The sequence below is a fragment of the Miniopterus schreibersii genome (assembly GCF_964146895.1).
Source record: "Miniopterus schreibersii genome assembly, chromosome: 16".
NCBI lineage: Eukaryota > Metazoa > Chordata > Mammalia > Chiroptera > Miniopteridae > Miniopterus > Miniopterus schreibersii.
In genome coordinates, this window is record NC_138116.1 from 22295047 (window position 1) to 22320930 (window position 25884).

The 25884-nt window shown below is 50.7% G+C and overlaps 1 protein-coding gene across 1 annotated transcript; it reads right to left on the bottom strand.

The window, feature by feature from the left end:
* On the bottom strand, positions 1-25414 carry LOC308568805 (uncharacterized protein; the record flags this gene model as incomplete). Its single annotated transcript, XM_081162018.1, has 20 exons — positions 1-136; positions 810-1030; positions 1201-1326; positions 1407-1568; positions 2515-2671; positions 2952-3034; positions 3177-3528; positions 11960-12180; positions 12562-12687; positions 12781-12942; positions 13225-13381; positions 14357-14439; positions 15500-15750; positions 21731-21798; positions 22195-22415; positions 22900-23025; positions 23114-23275; positions 23646-23802; positions 24654-24736; positions 24923-25414. The coding sequence occupies 20 exons, from the start codon at positions 25412-25414 to the stop codon at positions 1-3; spliced, it is 3546 nt and encodes a 1181-aa protein (XP_081018144.1).
* Between the last annotated feature and the right edge of the window lie 470 nt (positions 25415-25884).

Below are 25884 nucleotides of genomic sequence, written 5' to 3' on the forward strand. Positions count from 1 at the left end.
CTAGCGTACAAAGGAGCTGCAGGGTCCACAGCGAGGACGGGGGATGCAAGGCGTGCAGGGGGCGCAGGGATTGGAGACACAGGGCCCAATGGGCTTGCTGCATGCGTTGGTTGTGGCGCAAGGGTTGCAAGGCAGGCTGGAGAAAATGAATGATGTAGAAAGGTGAATCAAGGGAGGCTTGTAATATATTCCAGAGACACCCCCTCCCCTTCAAGAATGGAATGCCTATCAGGATTTGGCCTGACCTGTAACACACAGGCCACAGGCTCAGCTGCTGCAAATCTCACGTACAAATTTCTCATCGTCTCCCTATCACATAGTGCCAAAATTCCAGACAGAAACTGAAGCTCTGGCTTAGACTCCCAACACTGTCTAATTCTGGCTAGTGACCTTGGGGAAGTCCCTTAACTTCTCCAAGCCCCAGTTTCTTCACCTACAAATGGGGAGAATACTGACCCAGCCTGCCTGGTCTTAACTGTATCTAAGGGCAGGTGAGGTAGTGAGTGGACATGTACCCTCCACAAAATACAGTATTATAAAATGTAAGAAATAGCATTGATCTTACATCAATATTATTACATTAGAATGCAAAGAATTGGCTGTACATTTTCAGTTTGTACATCAAACAATTCTTGCCATTGTATGTTTTTAATGATGGGCATATTGTGTTTTCTGAGTTCTATTTGAGGATGTCTGGTGGGAAGGCATAATTTCTTTTCCAGGGTCTGCAATCTTTTCCTGGAGTCTGACCGAGAAGTATGCTTGTGCCTGTGCACGGCTTCATCAAACACTCCCAGCCAGGTACTCACTTGCAGTCCTCGCTCTCCAGCAGGCCCCGGTACGTGTTGATCTCACACTCCAGCCGGGCCCGGACGTCCAGCAGCACCTGGTACTCCTGGTTCTGCCGCTCCAGGTCGCCCCGGATCTCGGCCAGCTGGGACTCCACGTTGGTGATCATGCACTGCACCTGGGACAGCTGGGAGCTGTAGCGGGCCTCCGTCTCTGTCAGCGTGTTCTCCAGGGAGTCTCTCTGTGGGGGGAAGGTGAGGAATGTCACAGAGCTGCTCCTTTAACACGTCCCTCCATAGGCTCCCAGAGAAGTCACAAGCTCCAAGAGTTAAAGAGACTGGGACCCAAAGGGCAGCCCTGTGACTGATTCTGCAGCTTCGCTTTCTCCCCAGGTGTCTGAACACTACCCACCAGGTTGTGCTGGGCCTGCAGCTCGATCTCCAGGGCGTTGACTGTGCGTCTCAGCTCGATGATCTCCGCCTGGCAGGTCTGCAGCTGCTCTGAGCTGGACACCACCTGCTTGTTCAGCTCCTGGGTCTGAAACAAGGTGAGACACAGGATCAGGCCCTGCCCTAGGGGTCCCACGCTCCTGGGCGGCCCGGTGCCGAGGTGCCCACCTGGTTGGTGTACCATTCCTCCACGTCCCTGCGGTTGGTCTCCACCAGGGCCTCGTACTGGCACCTGGTCTCGTTGAGCACGCGGTTCAGGTCCACGGTGGGGGCGGCGTCCACCTCCACGTTGAGGCGGTCTCCTATCTGGCAGCGCAGGGTGTTGACTTCCTGTGGATACAAAAAAAGCAAAAGTGACTATCCTCAATGAACAATAGGCTGAAGAAATGGCATTGCTTGTTGAAGCCCTGTTAGTCTATTTCCTCAAGAAAAAAACAGTGGAACAATCTATGGCAGTTCAAGGCAAGGTGATCTGTGCTCCATGTGGCTCAGCCCTCTCCTCACCATGACTGGGCCATTCACACTTGGATTCAAAGAAAAATATATGACCAGAGGCATGGAAACATGGAACAGACTGACAGATCTCAGAGGTGAGGGGGGTCGGGGGAACTGGAAGAGATTAGCCAAAGAACATGTATGCATGTATGTATATAGCCCGTGGACACAGACAACAATGTAGTGAAGGCCGAGGGTGAAGTGGGAGGGGGGCTGGGTGGAGGGGACAAAGAGGAGAAATGGGGACATCTGTAATAGTGTCAACATTTAAAAAAAAGAAAAATTCCCAAGGACTTGCTTGGATGCCATGAAGGACAGACTAATGCTCCACTTAATAGTTTGCAGATTGGCTGCAGATGACCTTATAGTACAAAGACTCGGCTGTACAATTTCAGATTGTATATCAAATAATGCTTGCCATCAAGTAAGAAATCATTTTACCCAGGAGAGAGAAGACGGAGCCCCAGATTAGTCTTCACCAAGAATAGAGACTCAGATTTGCCAGACTTGATCTTTTGGCCCTTGGGGGTGAGAAATGACTTTGCACAGCATGCATACAGCAACGTAGGGAGCTGGTCCACAGCTCAGGAACCAACCACAAGCGGGTGGGGTGCTCTGGGAAATCCAGTTATGAGTGAAAGAGAGATCTGGGAACTTGGATAGGCCTCATCTCTTCATTTTTTCTATTATTATGAAGTATTGGTGTTTTTAAAGAAAATCACGAAAGCCACCTCACCCTGAGACTAAATCAGGTTTCTCCACTTCTCATTTCCGGTCTCACCTCCTCGTGGTTCCTCTTGAGACAGAGCAGCTCCTCCTTCAGGGACTCCACCTGGGCCTCCAGGTCGGCCTTGCACAGGGTCAGCTCGTCCAGGATCCTGCGCAGGCCATTCATGTCCGACTCCACCAGCTGCCGCAGGCCCAGCTCCGTCTCGTACCTGCACAAAGACAGGATCGGAGCAGTAACTGGCAGACCTGCAAGACTCTCAGGGATAATCTTTGATAACCCCTTTCATCTTGTCTTCCCACTTTCTGCAGTGAGTGAAACCAGGAGACAGAGGGTTTTGGAGGCTATCAAGACCCAATATTGATCCAAAAAGCAATAGATTTGAACCAATGGATCAAACTATTGTTCAGTAAAGCTATAGGAATCCCTTTTCTTTAACTGGAGATTAAACAAAAGAAGTGGACCCCAGTGCACATTCTGAGCGAACTCACTTGGTCCTGAAGTCATCCGCGGCCAGCTTGGCGTTGTCAATCTGCACCACCAGCCTGGCGTTCTCAGACTTGCTGCACAGGATCTGGAGAATGAGAGGTTGCTTAGTGAAGACTGGGAAAAGGGGAAGCGAGAGTCATGGTGACACAGAAGCAAGAAACACACTACCACAGAGTGAGAAGCATGGCAAACTCCCCTTGCTTAGCGAAGACAGCAAGGCCCCTCACCTTCTGCTGCAGCTCCTCAATGGTCCGGAAATAGGACTGGTAGCTGGGGCACATCAGGGGCTCCTGGGGCTGGCACCGCTCCTGGATGAGGCTCTCCAGCTCCGCATTCTCCCGCTCCAGCTGCCGCACCTTCTCCAGGTAGCTGGCCAGGCGGTCGTTGAGGAACTGCATGGTCTCCTTCTCGCTGCCATTGAAGGAGCCCTCGCAGAACCAGCCGCAGTTGCCCACGTTGGCGGGGATGTTGCAGGCCCCAGGCAGGGGGATGTTGTGGCAGCTGGGGGCCACGCAGGGCCGGGAGGGGCAGCCGGAGCGGCAGCTGAGGTTGGGCAGGCAGCAGTTGTAAGGCATGGTGCTGGGAGGCAGCTAGTCACCCAGCTGAAGACAGAGTTCCAGTTCTCCAAGGAGCGTGTGGGTCTCCCACCTCTGGGAGCATTTATACCCTCTCCACAGAGGGTGTGGACATAGCATGTAAAGTCTTTTTACTTTTACATCTTCACTACTTTTCAGATGCCCTTCCCTTCAGTCTGTTATTTGCCTTCTTCATAAGAGTCCCTTGTCCCATAAAATTCTTTACTTGGGCTTCTTGCTAAGTCAGGACTCCTCTTCGGGCAGTACACCCATGAAATCAGACTTTGTGGTAGACCTTCAAAGAGGCCACACAGTCCAGCCCAAGTAACTGCCCTTGTTAACTGGGAGTTGGTCCATCCAATGACACTCTATTGTGTCACGTGATCCTGTAAACCCATAATCCGCCCCATCTCATGGCCCACCTGGCATCTCTAGGGAGGGACTGGGATTGAGTCAGGAAGTCATATGAAGTGACAGCAATGGGCACCCTTTCCATCTGCTTTAAGAGAAGAATCCTTTAACGCTGTTGCACCCCAGGCTGTGGAAGCCTCGAGGTGGATGAGGCTGGCCGAGAAGGTGGACAGCTGTTTGTGTGACACCTCCTGTATGTCACTTAAAAGGAGTGTAGATGAATTTTAAAGGTGGGGACTTTGATAGCTTGAGATCAGGGAAGGTTCTGGAGGAAGAGATCATTTCTAAAAAGAGTTGGGGGAAAAAGCAAGCTGAGAGATCCATACAGATGCATTTCAGTTACCCAGGAATAGTGTGTGGGGGCAGGTGCAGAAGGAACAAGCAGTACCTGTGGACTTCTCCAGAGGGTGTCCATACCTGGGGACAGGGTGAGCAGGCAGCTGGAATAGCTGGGGGACAGCCCAAAAGGGCCTCCACTAGCATGAAAACCTTTGAAATTGATCTTCAAGCATCATGTGAATTGACTTTATAATAGTCCCTTGTTGACTTTAACATAAAAAATGGTTCCAAAAGTTCTAGTTAAACTGTCTAACGTTTTGCCCAGTTCGCTAGGTGAAATTGATGCACCAGGGAGATGGACTGATCTTGTCCTGGGCTTCCCATCCCCAGCCTTACTGGGTTACACGTAGCCTGGTTTAAGAACAGAAGGCTAAAAGGTACCAAGGACGGCTCTGTGGTTGTGTAACTGAATCCAAAGACCCGGTCACCTGGAGAGAAAATGCTGAGAGACAGCATAAGCAGGGGACTTAGCAAAGCAGCCTGGAGGATTTGAGGGTGAAGGAAAGCATCGGAAGGTCTGAGGAAGAGGTGGCCCAAGTTCTGAATATATATACATATGGCATAATTATAGGCATCACCGGGTACCCCTTGCATCTTGGGTAGCAACACCCCAACCCCACTGTGGCTTTGGCTGCCAGCCAGAGCGGCAGTTTTATTGACAACTTATTGGAGTCCTCCCCATCCAGCTTTCATGATAATATTCTTGCGACTCTCCGCTTGAGCCTCAGATAAAAGTTCCTTCATCTACCTCTCCAAGGCCATTATCGCCACTTATTATAACGCCATTAAGATGCCCCACAGCACTACAAAGAAGCCCCAGGCTTATAATAAAATCAGTTTCTTTGTTTTCCTCCACAGCAATTAAAGGGGGAGTATTAGATGGGTCCCGAGGCAGCCTCGCTGAGGCTCCCCAGAGGAAGGCGCGAGGCTGGGCAGCGCAGCCAGTAGGACGCTCCTGCCCCACTCCGTCTGGGCTCGGGACAAGTGGAAAGGCCTGTGAAAAAGCCTGATGAGCATTTGCTGGCAGGGAACAGCGCGGGCCTCCTGCTTCCCGACCCCTGTCAGCCTGCTCCACAGCACTGGCTCCCCAGCAAGGAGCTGTTTCCTTCGTCGCCACCCAGGGAGGTTTTCCCCTGAGCAGACTCAATGCCAGCAGCATCCTCCAAGCTCTGGTCTCTACCGACTGCTGGCACAGCCTTGTGGAGGCTGCAGTCAAAGGAAAATGTTCAGGTGCTGAGTATGAGAGGAGTCGAGGCCTGGGTTGACCAGTAAGCCAAGACCGAGACCAGCGAAGTGGAGAGAGGTGGAAACAGGGAGAGGTGTGTTTAATAAGAGAGGAAAGAACATAAAGAAGAGGGAAGGAGGAAACCTAGAAGGAATCCCCAGAACCACGTGGGGTCACGCATATCAGACAAAGCTACCCCGTCTTCACAAGAGTGAACCTGGATGGCTCAGCCCCGAGAAGTAGCCAAGACAACCCGAACTGGTGGACGGAAGAGTGGCCCACCCTGCTGAGTGTCCTGTGGGATGTAAGTGGCGATGACTCAGAAAAGATCTACAGACACGAGACCGCAGACCGCAGCTCCTGAGGCCTCTGAAAGAAGTGACCTTCTTCCAAGGTGTCCCAGCCAGAGCATCGCCTCCCTGCTCCAGCCTGAGATTTGTCTGTGGCTGAGAAATACATCGCTGTCTACACACAGGCAGCGTAAGTCAAAAGGGGGACAAGGCTACCGGTTCCTGAATGAGTAAGGAGTGTGGAGAGGAGGAAGGAAGGAAGGAGCAGAGGGAGTGAGGCCTGCATGGGCTTCAGTTCACAGCTAATCAACAGCCACACGGAAGATGCGGGAAAGAACAGGTTATCCCTGTTCCCTGGAGATGCCTTCTTCCCTGCAGGAGGGGAAATGGCACAAGAACCCAGGATGGACACGGCAGATGGGCTGGCTGGTGAGTGAAATGCTGCTGCTACCCCTTAGACACCTAGCCTCTTTCTTGCGGTGTTTTCAAAATATCAACAGGCTTGCGTGAATTTGTTGCTTGGATTAATAGGGAAACTGGGACTCGGGCGTTAAAAGGTCTCCACGACGTCCCAGAGGTTAGGATCAGACTTTGTGTACTCTCGATTCCCTAATTGAAATAGCTGCAAATTTTGTTCACTCAGAGGGAAGTTGAGCAGTCAATGGACTATCAGACCCACTTTCTTTCTTTAGTTCAATTTTATTCGAAATGCACTTATTGAGCAGCTTCTTGGTGCTGGGCATGGGACTAAAGTGATGCAGAGGAATCATGGTTCCAGTAGAGGATTATCTTTTTATGAGCAATTTGGGTTAATATGGGTCCCAAAAATATTTGAGAAATAACAAAAACATAAGGAGGTGAGATATTTAAAAGGTGTGAGATGGACATTTGGAAATCAGTTTGTGTTTGATGGAATTAGAAGGCTGTATGTATGACATCAAGGAAAGCAGGCACCTGTCGAACATCTATCAAGCACCTGGCATAGTCCCAGGGCTGGGGACAGGAGGACAGGGGGACGGTAGGGAGATGACAGGTCGCTGTCCTCCGTGAGCTCTCAGTCCTGTTGAGCAGACAGACAGGTCCACAGCTAACTCTGATATAAGATAATTGAGCCCCTCACCTCCCAAGTTTCTTCCTGCCCCCTTCCCACTTCTTCCCATACCGATTCCTGCCCCAAACCCCAGCCAGGGCTTTTCAGCGCAGTTGTGATTCTCAGCCAGGGGTAGAGGGATGAGGCCATTTCAGATGATTTACTTGTATCCCGAGGGTGTATAGGTGGCCCCACTCTCTAGGTGACTCAGGTAGGATCCAAGCAACTGATCTCATTAGAATCCATAGCCCTTTTAGAATCTTTGCTTTAACCAGGCCTGGTAACTTGTTATTTTGATATTTGGTTCTTGCTGTTTTGGAGACCGCAGGGCGGTGGTGGCAGCTGCCCATCCCCTCAGCCCTGCAGCATCCCCGTAGGTACCGGGATGAGTTTCAAAGCAGGTGAAAGAAGCAGGAATGGGGCAGAAGGAGGAAAAGCGGCAACGCTCACCCAGCACTTACAGGCTGGGCGGCGAACCAGAGCGGCCACCCGAGCAAGTGAAAGAGGAAACAGAAAGGGGGGTGCGATCCGTGGAGAGAAATGGCAGTGACACCTGCTGGCGAGCAGACACAGCTCTGCCACCCTCGGGATCAGAGCCCTCCTGCAGGGTGGAGGCGCAGAGAAGGGCCTTGGGGGCCTGCCGGAATGACCCAGGCTCACGTTGAGGATGCCGACAACCAGGGCGGGAGGGAGGAGGGAGCCACGGGGGATGGAGTGTGAAACCCGCGTAAAGGGGGAACCGCAGCTGAGGGAGGCCAGGAGGCGGCCAGAGGCTGGAGGCTCAGTCTGCAGTGGTTGGGTGAGGAGGGCTTTGCAGGGTGGGAGAAAGCAGGGGGAAGATTACCCTGGGGAGACTCCCAGGGCCCACAATACCTTTGCATGTAAATTTATCTCTGTGGGTCTGAAAGCGAAGTGTTATCCAGACCGCTAAGCAAAGCCCTTCGTGGTCCAGTGCAGGGAAAGGGCAATGGGCTGGGTCTGAGAAGACTTGGGCTTGAGTGAGACCAGCTGTGAGAACTCGGGGGGGTCATTACACCTCCCCAGCCCTGACCTCCTACTGCAAAATGGGGATGGTGACGCCTGTTCTGTCTCTCTCAGGGTTTGGCACATATGAAAGTACCTTGTAAATGGTGAAATGATGAACATATGTATGGGAATCTATTTTTCATCTCCTCCCCTTCCTCAATGGACCAAGTGGTTTTATTAATTGCAGGGGGTTGGACCGACCTTCTTTGGTGATTCCCAGACATTAAAATAGCTGGGGTCCTCAAGCTGTTTTGAGATGCTATGGGAATTTCATTCTTTGCACCACCTTTTGTGACATAAATCTTCAGAAATGGTTCCTGTTGCATAAACACTATCTCATTTCCTTCGAGGAAAAGCATTGGGGGTAATTAAGGTTCCGCTGGCACAAGCTGAGACTCAGCCTCTGTAAAGCACACGGGTTAAGAGCAGTTGCTGGAGGCAGACTGCCTGGATCTGAATCCTGGCTTCACTACCTGGCAGCTGTGTGATCTTGGCTGTGTTACTTAACCTCTCTGAGCCTCAGTTCCTCATCTGCAAAATGGGGATAGCAAAAGCATTGGCTTCATAGGATTGCTGTAAGGATTAAATGAGTTTATGTATATAAACTTATCTGTAACTTAGTGCCTGGCTTATAGTACGAGCTCAATGGCGAGCTTTGATTACAATGTGATGATGAAGATGATGATAGAGAAAACGATGATTGTGGTGGTGGTGATGATAGTGATGATGGTAATGAAGGGCTCTTTGGTTTCCAGGGAAGCTCTTCACCCCCCCCCCCCAAGTATAATAAGCCCTTCTACCCAGCATTTCTTCCCAGGAACCCAAACCATTTCACACATGCACACGTACACAAACAATGTCTCATCAAAGCTAATGTTATAATTATAAATGACAGGGCACTGGATGTGAACTTAAGAAATACAGGTCAATCACCCTGGGGCCCCATTGACTCATTTCATGTCACCAGAAGAATCCCTCAACCACCGAGTGACTCACCTTCTCTCCCTCTCCTTAAGTGGGAAGGACAATGCTTGCCTACTCTGTCATGTGCAGGAATAAGTAGGTTTATTTTGTTAGACAGCTTTGAACTTGTTGGATGAAAGGAGCTATTTAAGTACAAAAGAGGAGGTAAAGGTGTTTGGGCCAGGTGCCAAACTAAGACTAATCAAAATTGCTCTTTCTTATTGGGACCCACTCTTGGGTAAGTGCCTCAGGGGTGTGTCACCTGGGCCCAAACACCACCACTTGGGGAAAAAGCAGAGGCACAGTGGCGGGGAGAGGAGGGCGTGACAGCCTCTGACCCTTCCGAAGCTTCCTGTGATGGGAGTCCTGACGCCTCCCAAGCAGATCAGTCCTGTCTACATGGACAGTAGCCAACAGGTAAGATTCTGGTTTTGAGAGCAGTTGAATGCAGAGCAACCAGGTCCTGGCTTAGCTCTCTCTACCACTAGAGCTTGGGACTATGGTCACTCCTGCACCAGGATGGGCTAGATTCAGCAATCATCAGCTGGATTTTGTAAATGTCTCAGCAAGTGACTTCAATTCAGAGAGTTCACAGAGCAGAGAGGGAGTCGGTTTGTTGGCTCCACTTTAACACTTGTGGTTTCACTGACAAATAAGACCTAGAAAGCAAGGAGTCATAGAATTTGAGGACTAGATGGCCCTCTACAGTCATCTCATCCAGCCCCATCAGACACCTAAGTCCCCACCTCAACATCTCCACCAGGTGGTTGCAAAGGCCCTGTTTAAATGTCTCCAGTGATGAGGAACTCACTGCTTCCCATCTTGGCCAGTTGCAATGTTGCTGTGTGGAGACATGCTGTTCTCGCCATGGCTGCCTAAATACAGATCCCCTGGTCCATATGTCTACTGCCTGCAACTTTCAAGCTTCCAGAAGGACTTGGCAGTGGATCCTGTTGAGGAGCTTGGGTGGGTCAGTTTGACCCTTTCTGGACTGATAGTCTGATGGCTCAGCAATCACCATCATTTAATATGTCCAGAGTTTCATAATGTGCAGAGGACATGCGCTATCTCAATGGTCTGGGGGATTCCTCACCCATGGGGCTTGTCAGAAGAGCAAAGCCAATCCCCTCTGCAGTGTCTGGCCAGGCAGGGGCTCATTCCCCAAGTAAAGCCCCTAACCCAGTGGTTCTCAAACATGAGAGTGCATAGAATCATCGGGAAGTCTTGGTAAACCAGACTACTGATTCAGAAAGTCTGGGGTGGGGCTCAAGAATTCGAATTTTCAACAAGTTTCCAGGTAATGCTCGTGCTGCCGGTTGGAGGACCACGCTTTAGGAACCACCGCCCTCACCCTTCTCATGTTTGATATTTCTTCCCTTCAAAGCTTCCAGAGTATGGGCTTTGGACCCAGTTTAAAGAGATTGAGGTTCAAGTCTTGACTCAGCCACCAGCTGAGAATAGCAACAGCTGCTCCCTGCTTGCAGGGCTTCTGGGGGATCCTGTTCACAGTGCCTGTGAAGCCCAGCACAGGGCCTTACTCGTCATGAACATGAGGTGACAAAAGCTAACTCTATGCAGAGACCTGGCAGAACCTCTGGATGGACCTTTTCTTTTGCACAGAACCGTGTTTCTTCATCCAGATAAAAGGGGGCTCTTATTTAGTGTCTGTATCTTAAAAGCTCTGTGAATCTGGCTCTAAATAGTTTCGGTGGGGTCCAGAGCCAGGTATCTCTCATCTGCCATTTTGCTGCCATCCCAGCTTCACCCCGGTCATCACAGGCTGTGCCATCTCCTAGAACCATTCTGGTGAGTGAGCCACACTCCCTGCTTCCATGGGACCAGTTGGCTCAAGGAGCTCCCAGCGACACTCTCAGCATGGGATGGAGAAACAGAGACCAGCAGGCCCTGGGCTCCTTATGCTGCAGAAGCGAAGTTTATTAGTAAAATGAAAACAAGGTTACCTGCCACATCTCAGAGAAACCGGGAGGCAGTGGAAGGGAGAAAAGGAAGCACAAGTCCAGGGGCCGGAGCTGAGCTGCTGAACTGGAAAGTCCACCAGCAGAGAAGTACCTCCCGCCCTGCTCCAGGCTCCAGGCTCCAGGCTCCAGGCTCCAGGCTCCAGGCTCCAGGCTCCAGGCTCCAGGCTCCAGGCTCCAGGCTCCAGGCTGGCTGAGGGAGTAAGGCTCAGAGGGCAGGCCTGGTGGAGCCCAAGGAATGTTTTCCATTGTCTGGTACCTCAGACTGAGGAATATGTCAGCACTGAGGCGATGAGCAGGGCCCACAGGAGGCCCGAGGAGGCCGGGAAGGGCAGGGAGGGCAGGGCGTACAGGCTGCAGGGGCTGGGCAGGGGGTGCTGGAGGCCGGGGTTGTGCATGGGTTGCAGGGAAGCCTGCAGGGAGAAAAAAAGCTGTTTGTACCATTGGCATCAGAAGTTCACAAAAGACAAAAGTACACAGGCACTTTAGAATCGGAGGAGCAAACAGGATAGTAGACCTTCCAGGTCCCTCTAGAAAGGGGAGTGACTTGCCCAGAGTCCACAGAGGGACTGTGGCCTGAGCTCAGAGCACCCATGTGTAAAACGAGGGTTACCTGCCACGTGCAAGGCAGAAAGGCTGATGAACCGGAGCAGGCCAGACGTCGGCCATGCTCTCAAACACAGCTTCTAATCTTGTCCCTTGCTGCGGAAAGGGGTGTAGTAGTCATCTTACCTTCCCTGCAACACTGTGAGGAGCTAAGTGAGAGATAGGTGCAGATGCCCTGTGAGTACTTTTAACGCTGAGTGTGAAGATCCCTGATCCTGGAGTATTTCTTCCAGAGACACGTTAGTAAACCTAAGTGCACGGAGCTCTCTGCACTGTAGCCCCTCTGCCAGTGACTAGCATCTAGGAGGGTAACCTGGTCAACGCAGTGGACAGCATGAGCTGGAAAATTCCTGCACACTCTCCTCTACATCCAGGCAGCTCACCAGGCTTACTGGGTAGCAAGTTTGTCTTCAAAGATTCCATCTGCAATGCCACCTTCCTTTTAGGTCATTGCCAATAAGAGGTCTCTCTCTTACACATGACATTGACACAGACATTAGAGGACATACTTGCAGTCCTCACTCTCCAGAAGGTTCCGGTACGTGTTGATCTCGCCCTCCAGCCGGGCCCGGACGTCCAGCAGCACCTGATACTCCTGGTTCTGCCGCTCCAGGTCGGCCCTGATCTCGGCCAGCTGGGCCTCCACGGTGCTGATCAGGCTCTGCATCTGGGCCAGCTCGGTGCCGAAGCGGGCCTCGGACTCACACAGGGAGTTCTGCAGACAGTCTTTCTGTGATGCCAAAGAAAATGAGAAGCAGGTTAAAAATCATGGATCCCTGCCCTCAGGCTCTGCAGCCAGACCATTATACCCCTAGATGGATCCAGGCCCTGAGAACAATCGGGCTCCGTTGGCAGTATCCAGCTGGAGGAACTGACAATGTGCTATGACTCTTCATCCTAGACCTTAGGATGGGTTTGCAGAACCTCCCTCATCTGGGTAAATGCTCATTCCCTCAGCATTCACTTCTATGAGAATGTTTGATGCAAGGGAGATGAGGTCAGGGTTTCAGCTGTGTCCTGGTCTCTACTTAAGGGAGGCATGTACTGAAACAGGAACTGTTCATGGGGGTGGGAGCCAAGCCGAGTCTTCCATGCATGCAAAGGAGCTCACCAGGTTGTGCTGAGCCTGAAGCTCCACCTCCAGGGCGTTCACCGTGCGTCTCAGCTCCAGGATCTCCGACTGGCAGCACTGCAGCTCCTCAGAGCAGGATGTGGCTTGCAGGCTGATGCCTTCAGACTGAAATACAGTGGGTCAAACAACACAGGTCAGCTCACTGGCCCATATGGAAGCCAGGCTCCCCCTCCCCGCTGCTCTGCAGCACCACCTCACCTGAGCTTCAAACCACTGCTCCACATCACGGCGGTTGGTCTCCACCATGGCCTCGTACTGGCACCGCATCTCCTCCAGCACCCTGCTCAGGTCCACGGTGGGCTCAGTGTCCAGCTCAATGCGGAGCCTGTCCCCCAACTGGCATGTCAGAGTGTGGACTTCCTGTGGGCACAGGAGGATGTCCCATTCATGGGGCCCCTGCTGCCCTCCACCCAAAGCCTCAATGATCTTCCACAGTCCATTATCCCCAGTGTGTTCCTCTGTGGGTGAGGAACATGTTGCCACTGAAAGCCAGAGCTCCCCTTCAGAGCTTCTGAGGCTTAACCACAAAGCATGGCCTACAGAGCTTCCATCCTGAGCCAGAGGAAGAGCCTCATTTCTTCCCCCAAATGAGCCTGAATTCACCCCCAGAAGTCTACACAGTTCACACAAAGGGCCACCCACCTGCTCATGGTTCTTCTTGAGGCAGAGCAGCTCCTCCTTCAGGGACTCCACCTGGGCCTCCAGGTCACACTTGGCGAGTGTGAGGTCATCCAGTGCCCTGCGCAGGCCACAGACGTCAGCTTCCACCAGCTGGTGGAGTGAGTGCTCCATCTGGTACCTTTACCAGGCCAGGTACAGGAGTCAAGGTTCAAGAGCAGAAGGGGCCCCAGGACCCAACTTACAGCCATAACCTCACTGGCTTCTCTCTGCAGCCTAATTGTGAGTTGGCATTTCCTATGTAGTGTGCTCATAGCCAGAAAGCAACAGGGTGCTCCCCCTTATTCAACACTAAGCACCTAAGATGAGCCAAGCAGAGTGGCCAGTCCTGAGGATACTGGGATAGATGGTGGCTGATGGTCAGAGGGGAGGCAGCTGAGTACTCAGCGATTATAATGCAGTGTGATCACTGCAGCCCCCCCTCTTCCATTTTCCCTACTGAGATGGTCCCTGGATCTCTCGGATTAAAAGCCAACTGACAGAACGGGAGGAAGGAAGTAGCTTTCTTTAGCTCCAGAGGAGTGAAGCTTCCCCGGTTCCTGAAGAAAGACTGCAAAGCCCAATGCCCCTTCCTGCTCCCAGGTGGGACCTTCTCAGGTGGTGTAAACCCTTTGACCCTCACATGTTTCCAGGCACCATGAGTGATTCGTGCTCACAAGTTGGTCCAGCTGCAGTGTGGAATCCTATCCTCACCGAGGCAGCAGAGCTTCATAGGAAATGACCTCAGGATAGGAAATTGGGGCCAAGTTCCGGCTCTGCCTCTCAGTGACTTCTGTCAAGTCACTTCAGCTCTGTGAGCCTCCGTGTCCTCATGAAGGAGAAGTCATCACTGCCCTGCCTGCCTCACAAGGTTCTTCCTACAACTGAGTCAAGTGGCTGATGATTCTAAATCACATTGTAAACTATAAAAGCTAAACAATAATGGGGGTGAGGGTGGTTCTTTCAAGATCTCGGGCTTAATGCCCTTTGTTTTCTCTTGCTGCAACTGTTGGCTTGGGTCCTGGTCGGTTACCTCTCTAATGTCAACTGTATCACAAGAGAGAAGCAGCCAGGAGAGGCACCTGGCCCCTCCTCCTCCCGCCCGACCCCAGCTCACTTGGTCCTGAAGTCATCTGCAGCCAGCTTGGCATTGTCGAGCTGAATGACCAGCCTGTTGTTCTCAGATTTGATGCACAGAATCTGGGGAAAGGAAGTAGGCTCAGTGAGTCACTGTTCTTAGACCATCGGTGGCCTCGGGTCAAAGGAAGTCCTGTGGGCCAGGGTTTGAACTGAAACATCCCCTTGGACAACACAAACTCCCAAACATGTAAGAGATGCTTGTGTGGTGCGGGGTGGGGAAGGGGGGTGCAAGAGGATGCTTGGCTGAGGAACCGAGAGATGGAAGGTAGTGGTAGCAAACTAAACATATATCAAAGACAATTTTATTTTGCCAGGTTGATACTTAGCCAAATATAAACAAGATCTGGAGTCTAGACCAGAGAACAACGGCTGGTTACGAAAGTTTTAGATAAGGTGGGGTGCATTTCTAATAAGTTCTTTGCGCCAGTTGGGTCAACCTCCCCAGAGGTCTTCTTTGAATCTGGCCCCATTTCTGTGGCACCCATCCTGACATTCTTTGTCTTCCTATCTCCACAACTAAGATGTAGGCTCTTAGGCAGCATTGACTTGGTCATCAAAGGAGACAGCAGATGTGCATCAGAGGCCAGTGCTACTGAACAGGATATACACTGGCTCATGCCGGACATTAAAACACATTCCTCTGACCCCTTTCACTGCACCAGAAGTTAGGTCACACTGTTTTTGCAACTACAATTCAGGAATTGTAAGTACTGAGCCTAAGTAGGCATAAACTCAGAATCTTGGAGAGTAAGATTCTACATCTCATCTTTTACACATCCCTGTTCACCTCCACTCAAGAGATTCTCTTCCCACATCTAAAAAACATGTCAGCTGTTGCTGCTTCCACTCCCCGTCCAGGTCATGGACATTTAGTGCAAGGATCAATCATCTTTTTCTGTAAAGGGCCAAATAATAAATATTTTAGGCTTTGCAGACCATGAGTCTCTGTCATGACTACTCAACCCTGCCATTGTAGCACAAAGGCAGCCAAAGACCATGCATCAGTGAAAGAGCACAGCTGTACCAATAAAACTTTATTTACAAAAATCAGGCAGCAGGCTGCATTTGGCCTGAGGGCTGCAGTTTGCCAACCCATGTTCTGGAGCACCACAGACCTCACCTTCTGCTGGAGCTCCTCAATGGTCGGGAAGTGGCACTGGTAGTTGAGGCACATGGTGGTGTCATGGCATTTGCTCCACTCTCGGATCTTGGTCTCCAGCTCCGCATTCTCCCGCTCCAGCTGCCGCACCTTCTCCAGGTAGTTGGCCAGGCGGTCGTTCAGGAACTGCATGGTCTCCTTCTCATGGCCATTCAGGGTGCCTTCCCCATAGGCCCCACAGCTGCCAATGTTGCCAGGAATGTTGCGCGTCCCTGGCAAGGGGCAAGCAGTGTGGCAGCTGTGGGGTAGGCAGAGGTTGGGTCGGCCCAGAGGGGTCGACCCCACACGAACTCGGTTGGCATGTGCCAAGGTGGCTGAGAGGCCCAGGGAGGCAGCCTTGGCCTCTGAAACCTGCCCACTGAGGGGAGAACCACAGTGGTCGGAAGTCATGGTGCTCAAAGGCTAGACTCCTGCTTTGTCCATGGTTGCATTTGTTTGAACCTAAAACCTTCCTTCTCTAGATCTTATATAAGCCCGTAGTGGGAGTTGGTGCAAGAAAACTGGCATTTTGCTCATTAATATTTATGTCAAATGTTATACGATCACTCAGTTAGTCAGTGATTTTGTCTCCTATAAAGAGTTAATGAGTTCATGAAAGAGGCCTAACCCACACAGGGTGCTTCTCATCAGTGCAGAGTCCTAGAAAACAGGGGAAAGGCCTCTTCATGGGGCTAAGAATTCTTTCCCTGCTGTCATCTTGTATCTGTGAAATAATCAAGACCCAGAGACTCCTAAAATGTCCTCAAAATCTGTCACTCCTGTAGTCTTTTCCTACCGTGGAATGTTTGCATCATGGCAAAGCCTAACATATTAGTCAAGCACACTGAAGAAAGAAAAATCTCCATTAGCTTGTTTCAGCAGATATGTGTGGAGTGCCCAGGGTGGACACTGCTCGGCTGCTTGGAGGGAGCAGTGGTTAATTTTAATAGAGAGAAGAAAGTGAATGGCCTTGATACGATAAAGGCACTAGGAGGAGTGCTAAAAATATTTTTTAAATAGAAGAGAGCTGTGAAGATTTTAAGAAGACAGCATAGTGAGACCAGAAAAAACTTCACAGAATAGGGAGCATTTAAAACATGTTTTGATTGGTGGTTTCCATGAGGGATTGGGGGAGAGTAGCTCTCACAAAGAACAAAATGAACAGAACCAAACATGTTGGGAAAACGGAAAAGTCTACTTGTGTTGGCGCTTACAATGAAGACATATAAGCCAGCCCTGGAAAGTTGGGTTTAGTCCAGATTGTGGGAACCTTGAATGCCAGGACCATCCCATATATAGTCTTCAGGTAAAGGCAAGTCAAAGATAAGATCTACCCCTTGTAGCTGACTTATCTCAAATGTGAGGGGAAATTGCTAGGTTCCTTTTGAAGGAAGTAAGAGAAAAGAGAAGGAAGCTTCCTGTATAAATATAAGGGGAAAACACTAGGCCGAAACAATGAAAGAGAAATGTAAATTCTAAATCAATTTTGGTATTGGAAAACTAAATAACATACTTCAATAACCCATGGGTCAAAGGAGAAATCAAACGAGAAATTAAAGTATTTTGAACTGAATTTAAATGACAGTACAGCATGTCGAACTGATGGGGCAATTAAGACTTTCCCTGAGCAAGTGTGAAGCCAATGAGCAGTTTTGAAAGTGGGGGAAAAACTTGGGGATGAAACTGGGTAATTTGTGATTCCCAAGAAATGAAATTACGTTGCTGTGTGTTTGAGTCTGCAGTGTAATTAAGGCGGGCATGACTTATACTTTAGAGTGTTTGGTCTCAGGCACCTCCCCATCCTTTCAGGGCATTTCTCCTTGTCAGACACTGATCCTCTCACCCACTGAGTGGTCCCCACCTTATTTTAAAAGATACACACTCAGGAACTTTGATCTTTCGCCTTTTGAAACTTTTTGCATTTCTTTGAAATGCACCTACCTTGATTGTCCATTACTTGGGAGACTCTAGAACAAAATTTAAATTTCCTTAATCCTCAGACACACTCAGCACATCAGAAGTTTTATGGCCTCGTCTATTCCTAAAGCAAGCAAGCCAGTGGGCAGCTGTTTAATAAGCCCTGGAAAGGGCCGGGCAGCCAGCTTCCAGACTATGCTAACGAAGACGCTACTTTGACCCCATTCTTAAGATGAATGAATTCACCAGGAGGGCCCTTGAGGCAGCAGTGCATGTTATAGCTGGCTCAAAAATGTAAAATATCCAAGCCAAAGAGGATCTCAAAGTCCTCTAGTGTAGGATCCTTGGGCATTAGATCCCTTCTGATAACCTCCTTCTACCTAGTTGCCCGGACCACCATTTCCCAGGGTGACTCATCCCACCATTGGACAGCTTGGCCCCCGTGGCTCCCAGTATCCCAGACTGGGTACAAGACAGTGGAATCAGGAGATAAATAACAGCTAGCTTTGCCTTAAAAGACTTATCACATCAGGATTATTAGAAAGTTCTTTATGCAGAGACAAATCTACCTCCCTGCTATTTCTACCTGTTGTTTTCATTTGTTCTTATAGTCATTCATTCAGCAAATAGTCCTTGAGTACCTACCTGAGCCAAGCAGGCACCGGTGCTGGACGCTGGGGATACATTAGCAAGTAAGTCAGAGAGTTGGCTCTTCAGCTAATTTCTTTTCTTGTCCCCACGGGGTCCCAGAGAGGATAAGTCCAGTCATTCTAAGTCCCCTCCTGAGTATATTCCTCTGAATGCATTCCCCATAGTTCCTATCACCTTAAATGGGGGTCTTGGAATAGAATTTCTAATGAGTTTGGATTAAGAGGCTGCCAATAGATGTGTACAGATGTGTGCAGATGTGGGTAATATTCAAACTCAGGGTTTACCACCATCAGCGACCATGTCCCAGTGACCTACTCCAAGCGATCCAATATTCAAGAGCTCCTGCCCCAGCAACGCCCTCTCGAGGCACCATGGGGGGTGCAGAGGTGAATCAGAGAATTCCCACTTCTCGAAAAGCTGAGAGCAGTCGATATAGACCATGTAACTCAGAGGAAGGAGAGGTCGCAGAGCGTTAGAGACGTAAGGTATCAAAGAGACTTGATCTGGAACTTGAAAGATAGGCAGGAGGAGGCTCTTACCAAGGGCCCGGGAAGCATGTAATGGAAACCAAATCCAGCCACCAGCAGTGCCAGCAGGAAGGAAGGGGTGGGGACAGAGGTGTTACAAAAGGACTCTGTAGGACTGAGTGATTTGCTGTGTATGGGAGGTGGAAAGAGGAAGGAACACCAAAATATCCTTGAGGTCACCTCTGGGTTCCTGGGACAATAATGAGATGGGAAGGGAAGCTGGGAAAGCAAGGCAAAGGGCTGGCTAAAGGGAGAAGAGCAGAATTCGAGTTTGGAGAGTGTGAAAGTGACGGGGACTGTCCACCAGGGGGTCCGAGATAAATGCCTGGAGCCAGGAGAGAGCAGCCTGGGCAGCTCTGAGAAACCCTCCTGAGCTGCTAAGGTAGAGAGGTCGAGCTAGCCCAGGGCCTTGCATCTGAACAGGAGCCCTTGTTTTCAATGGGAGCATGATACTAGAGGGGAATGGCATTTGGAATCTCCAAAGCAGGTGGCAGGGAAGGTATTTTGGGTAGAGGGAGTGTTATTTGAAAATAAGCACAAGCTGGGTTCTAAATGAGCTGCCTTTTAGTCATAAAACGAGTTTGATACTTATATTTTCGAAAGTTAAAACATTAAATGAGAAGATGAGAGTTTTTTAAATATTCATTAAATGAAAAGCCATGAATGAGTGCTAGGTGGCTCCAAACTGGCTCTGGTCTCAACCCAAGGCAGCCAAGTCTCAGAGGAGGAAAATATTAATCTGGCTGAAATTATTGTGACCAAAGCAAAATGAGACACCACATATAAGGCCAATTTGTGAGGGTGTCACGATGCAGCCAGGCCACAGAGGGGAACATGACATGCAGATGGGACAATCACCCTGAGGAAGAGGGGTGCTTGGAGTTGGTACCAGAGGGAGTCCCGAGCCCTTAGGCTATAATAATGGCTGTGAGCAAAATCTCATGTCCAAGTGCCCTGGGCCAGTTACCTGCCGGCCTCCCTAATCTGCAGTCCCTCCTGGGTCCGAGTAGCCTTTCCCGCATGCCTACTAGCCATGAGGGCACCCCAGTTAGAGTTCATTCAGAGTATGTCCTGGCCAGGGAATGAGGGACAGACCAGGTTTCCATGGCTCTGGCACAAGAAGGGGTCATGGCCACTGTTTAAAACACATAACTCTTGGGGGTTACTTGATAGAAGGAAGCCCAAAAGAGCCCAATGGACATCCTTGCCCTCTGACAGCCCAAAGAATGCTTTTTAAAAAATTTCAGTTAGGCCACTAGGAATGAGAAATTGAGCTCCAATTACAACAGTGGATGGTTTTCATGATTTTTTTTTTTAACCCTCACCCGAGGATATTTTTTCCATTGCTTTGCAGAGAGAGTGTAAGAGGGAGGGGGAGAGAGAGAAACATCGATGTGAGAGAGACACGTCGATTGGTTGCCTCCTGCACACGCCCCGACCAGAGCCCAGGATCGAGCCTGCAACCCAGGTACGTGCCCTTGGCCAGAACTGAACCTGGGACCCTTCAGTCCATGGACTGACACCCGAACCACTGAGCCAAACTGGTTAGGGCATTTTCATCATTGTTTATAAGTGGAAGGGAGTATGGACAAACCTCCAGGCCACCAACGTGGGAATATGTGGTTTCTGGTGCTGCTAATGGGCTCTGCTACCACCTCTTTCCCTCAGGGAAGAAAAGACTGTCCCTGCTGGTTCCCAGGGAGCCCATAAACCAATATTCATTGAGCACCTTCTGTATGCTGGGAACATTATATGGATTCTCCCTCAACAACAATGAGGGGAAGTACAATTATTCTAATTTTACAAATAGGTCTTAAGAGAGCCTAGTGACCTGGTCAGCTCCACTCAGCTGGCGATGCAGAGGTTGGACTTGAGTCCAGGTCTGCCCAACTCTGGAGCCCGTGTTCTTGCCACCATACTAGGCTACCATGAAGAAGGACCAGCTTTGCATTGGTCTTTGGACCAGGGCACATGGGCTAGCTGAGATCTGAGAGCTCCATTCTTCTGGACACACTCAGCACTTACAGAAAGCAAAATTGACTAGCTCAGCATGGAAGGAGCACAGCCTCTCCGGTGCAGCTCCCAAGTGCTCTTCCACCGAGTCTGGCTGTGAACCACCTTGAACAGTGTCAGAGCCACATCCAAGAGGCTGGCAGGCATTCAGAGCACTCGTGGCAACTGCTGTCCCCACACCAGCATTTGGAAAGTGGCAGTAGAGGAGACAAGCATGCATGTCAGTGGCAGCGTCTCTCTAAAGAAAACCACATCCCAGAAGTGGGCCAGGACTGAGACAATTGTCCCCAGGGCCCAAGCTGAGCCTCCATGTCTAAAAGAAGAAGGTAATTCCATTGCCTCCATGAAGGGGCCAGTTTGAATGAGAGAAAAAACTTGGCAACCTGGGCAAGGGAGTTCTCAGCCTGACCTCCCTTTGACTGGATTGGAACTCTAATTTGTGTGGTTTTGCTCTTGAACAAAACACCAGAAGGCTGCAGATGCCAAAAGCACAGTAAGGACATGTTAGTTCTGAGCTGTTCTGAAGGAATTCAAACTTGGCAACCAACACCGCTTCCTTTCACCAATCTGTAGGGATCGCCGGGCAAGGTGAAGACATGTCCAATGTCAACAAACGACCTTCATCCAGGGGCTCAGACCCCAGTGCCCCAGAGGGATCCTGGTAGCAACACATTAGGGCCAGTGACCACCCAAGGGCCTGAGGGCCAGAACTCCTTATCACACCACAAATACTGCCAAACACAGGAAGGAGAGCACTTGATGCAGGAAGGAGGTTTATTGACCGTTTAATACAGGAGCCCAATTACATTTTAGAAGATTCTGAAGCAATGGAGTAGAACCAAAATCCCAGAAGAGAGCCAGGGAGAAAAACAATAGTTTCAGTGGAAGACAATACAACATTTTTAAAAATCAGCCTGAGGCACAAACAGGAAGCCGCTATTTAGAAGTGTCTGCTGCTCTTTGATTCGATGAAAAGGCCTCCAGTGGGTTTGGTGTTTCTAGAGGAAGAGTTGGCAAGGCGAGGGCAATCCCAGCCTCAGCGCAAACGGCCCTGACCTCCGGCATTGGACTCAGACCTTCAGAATCGGCTCTCATGAAGACACACAGGCCGGCGGGGCACAGCTCGGACGAAGGGTGCAGGAGGCAGGTGTAGAGCAGGGATTGCAGGGCAGTCTGCAGGGAGAGGGAAGGAAGAGTCAGACATGGGAAATAGAAGGGTCTCAGTGATGGAGACAGAGGAGGTCAGACCAAAACCATGTAGGGAAGGTCTGCCATAGACAAATCACACGGCCCAACAGAACCTCCTCCGTCAGACCCACGTCCACACTCAGCTGTGCTGTTCCATATCCAGGCGTCCTCTGAGGGGGGCTTGGCTTAGGGACCTGGCTACCATTTGTGATCCATTCTTTCAACCGCACAGTCTGCACACACCAGCAATGGTGAATGAGGCACTAAGGCACTGCAAGGCATGTTCTTTAGGATGCAACCTTCCACAAGCACATAGTTATCTCTGAGGAATCTGATGGTCAGGCATGTGGCCTGGCCAGGAATTGCTTAGATGACACGTACTTGCAGTCTTCACTCTCCAGAAGGTTCCGGTACGTGTTGATCTCACACTCCAGCCGGGCCCGGACGTCCAGCAGCACCTGGTACTCCTGGTTCTGCCGCTCCAGGTCGGCCCGGATCTCGGCCAGCTGGGCCTCCACGGTGCTGATCAGGCTCTGCATCTGGGCCAGCTCGGTGCCGAAGCGGGCCTCAGACTCACACAGGGAGTTCTGCAGACAGTCTTTCTATAATGGGAAATAATAGGGAAAGAGTCCCAGGGGACGCAAAATTCAGCAGTGAAGGTCATGGTTGAACTCACCAGGCAGGGCGCAAATTCCAGGAAGTCATAGGGCATCCCCAGAGCTCTGAAGAAATCACAGTCAATGTGACCATGTCTTTACAAACACAAAAAACATCTAACTTAAACTGTCATTTCCCCCTAATATCTCCAATACCTGACATGAAGTAGACACCCAATAAAATCTTGTGAAATGAGTGCATGAACCTCCACACCTCATTCTGAAAGAAGTAGAGTTGACTTTTAATAAGAACCATTTTTCTGGGTCAAACTAGCCTTAAAAGCAAGTCATCTCCACCGGGAAGAGAGGTATCCAGATTGCATTCTAACTTAATGTTAACGGAACTGTGTAGGAAGACTTCTCAGAGATGTTGCTATCAGGCCATGGCTGTGGCATTCGCAGTGCGGTGAGGGTGAAGGGGGACCCATACCAGCTGGTGCTGGGCTTGGCGCTCCACCTCCAGGGCGTTCACCGTGCATCTCAGCTCCAGGATCTCCGACTGGCAGCACTGCAGCTCCTCAGAGCAGGACATGGCCTGCAGGCTGATGCCTTCAGACTGAAGCACAGGGCACAGAGATGTAATCGCCTCCCTGCCCACATGGGGGCCAGGCTCCCCCTGCCCCTGCTCTGCAGCACCGCCTCACCTGAGCTTCAAACCACTGCTCCACATCACGGCGGTTGGTCTCCACCATGGTCTCGTACTGGCACCGCATCTCCTCCAGCACCCTGCTCAGGTCCACGGTGGGCTCAGTGTCCAGCTCAATGCGGAGCCTGTCTCCCAGCTGGCCCTTCAGAATGTTCACTTCCTGCAGGGACAGAAGAACCAAAACCCCAAGTGAGAAAGGGGCTTCTGACAGAGCAGACAGCACCTGAACCCCTCTCCTGACAAGCAGTGCGAGGGGAAACCCCACATACACACTGATGTGAAAGGTCTTGTTTCTGGGGCCAATGGGAAGAGCCCATCTGGAGACTTTCCTAAACTCACAAGGCAAATCTTTAGAGAAGAAATTTCCACTCTGCCACATCCCACAGAATCAACCTGTCTCAGACTCGGGTCAACCCATTATGCTGATGCCAACTGAGCCCAGGTTCCAATCCTAGAGCCACAGGGTGGGAGGTGCTCCCTTCTCTGCCCAACACTCCCTCCCCCATGAGTCTGCAGCTACAGGGCCAGACCTGCTCATGGTTGCTCTTGAGGGAGAGCTGCTCCTCCTTCAGGGACTCCTGCTGGGCCTCCAGGTCAGCCTTGGCCAGGCTCAGGTCGTCCAGGAGCTTGTGCATCCCACACATGTCCGCCTCCACCAGCAGGCGCAGGGAGTGCTCGCTCTCGTGCCTTCCATCACAGGAGATGCCAGGTCAGCAAGATGCCAAGGAGAGCCCCTCTCGGCTGACCCCAGGCCCACCTCCTCACCACCTCAGATCCTCATTTGCTCACCTGATCTGCAATGACTGTGTTGGGCTCTGTAGCTACAGAGATCATGGTCAGGACATGTATCATTATGCCCATTGACTAGATGGAAACTGAGTCTCGGAAAGAATAACTAGATGTCTAGGATTATATACCTTGGTTAATTGCAAATACTGGACTCAGCCTAAGTGTTCAGATGAAATGCAGCATCCATTCTGCCATAAAGGAGTCATTGAGTCAGGAAAAAGAGTGGCTTAAAAATAAGCCTTCTGGGCCTACAGTTCACTGCGTCATCCTTTGGATTAATTATTTTGCATTGTTTTTATCATTCATTCAACTGCAATTCTTGACACAAGAGGCTATAATGACAATTCTTCCCACTGATGGATTAGGCCAAGGGTCAGTGAGTCTATCAACAACCTATGCATTGAAAGTCTGTTCTTGGAATGGCTAGATTTTGCTTCTGGTTATAACACAAAACCCTCTTGTTTTCTAGATATGGGAAGAAGATGACAGGATCTAACCAATCTAAACCCTACCTTATTTATTTATTTTTTTTGCATTTGTTTCTCTCCCACCCTGTATAATGACCATTTCTAGTAACAGGTTAAATTATGGTTTGGAGAGGAAGAAAGGGGACACTTATTCATTGATTCATTCATTCTCCTAGTCAATAACTAGTTTTGAACACCTACTTTGGGCAAAGACTCTGACGGGCACTTAGAAATAGAACAGAAGAGAGGAGTCACTCTCGGCCCTCTTCTGCCCTTACTTACTTGATCCTGAAGTCATCGGCAGCCAGCTTGGCGTTGTCGATTTGGCTAACCAGCCTGGCATTCTCAGCCTTGCTGCACAGGATCTGAGAAAAACCAAGAGGACTGTTCACGCACTAACATCACACTGGGCTCCAACCCTACATGTGGTGTCTACACTCCTGCTCAAGAAAACTCAAGAACCCAAAGCTCTTTGAGCCTTCAGTGGTTTTGTCTGACGTGCCCTCCGCCTCCCTCAGACCCAGCACACCCCAGGCTACTCCAGGCCTCACCTTCTGCTGGAGCTCCTCAATGGTTTTGAAGTAGCACTGGTAGTTGGGGCACACGGTGGTCTCATGGCATTTGCTCAGCTCTCGGATGCCGGTCTCCAGCTCCGCATTGTCCCGCTCCAGCTGCCGCACCTTCTCCAGGTAGTTGGCCAGGCGGTCGTTCAGGAACTGCATGGTCACCTTCTCGTGGCCATTCAGGGTGCCTTCCCCATAGGCCCCACAGTTTCCAATGTTGCCAGGAATGTTGCGCGTCCCTGGCAAGGGGCAAGCAGTGTGGCAGCTGTGGGGTAGGCAGAGGTTGGGTCGGCCCAGAGGGGTCGACCCCACACGAACTCGGTTGGCGTGTGCCAGGTTGGCCAAGAGGCCCATACAGGCAGCCTTTTCCTCTATCGCAGGCTGGCCCCCAAGGTCAAGGGAGGACACGCAGACATTTCTTTCTCCAGGAGTCTGGGCGCTGCCCAGAGACTGGCATGGGCTGATGTAGAAGGAAGTCATGGTGTGGGCTGAGGCTACACAGGAGGTTCAGAGCAGCTGGGAAGGCCAAGACACTGAGTCTGAGCACCCCCTTCCCTCCTAGGCCTTTTATACCCCTTCGCAGGTGGGTGTTGGCTCAGGGCTTTGACCTCACTGCCTTGATTCCCGACCTGTTGTACCGCCGTCCTGTTACTCAGCTGTTGAGTTTACCATTAAGAGTTCCTCACCTCATTAAAGGAATGTTGATGATCTGAGGTGCCTCTTGGCTCTTTGATATCAGGTTGTCTGTTGATGGGAGACTTATATTCCTATTCAACCACCACCAACAGTTAAGGCAGCCCCAGATGTCCTCTCCCGGGGCTGTACTGGTCTCCCTGTGGGTGCAGCCACACTGCAGAATCAAATCTTTCAGTAAGGGATTTGCTCGGCAGGAGAAACAGCACATCTGTAAGATCCAGTGGCTCTCCCACCTGTGGCTGGACTCAGCCAAG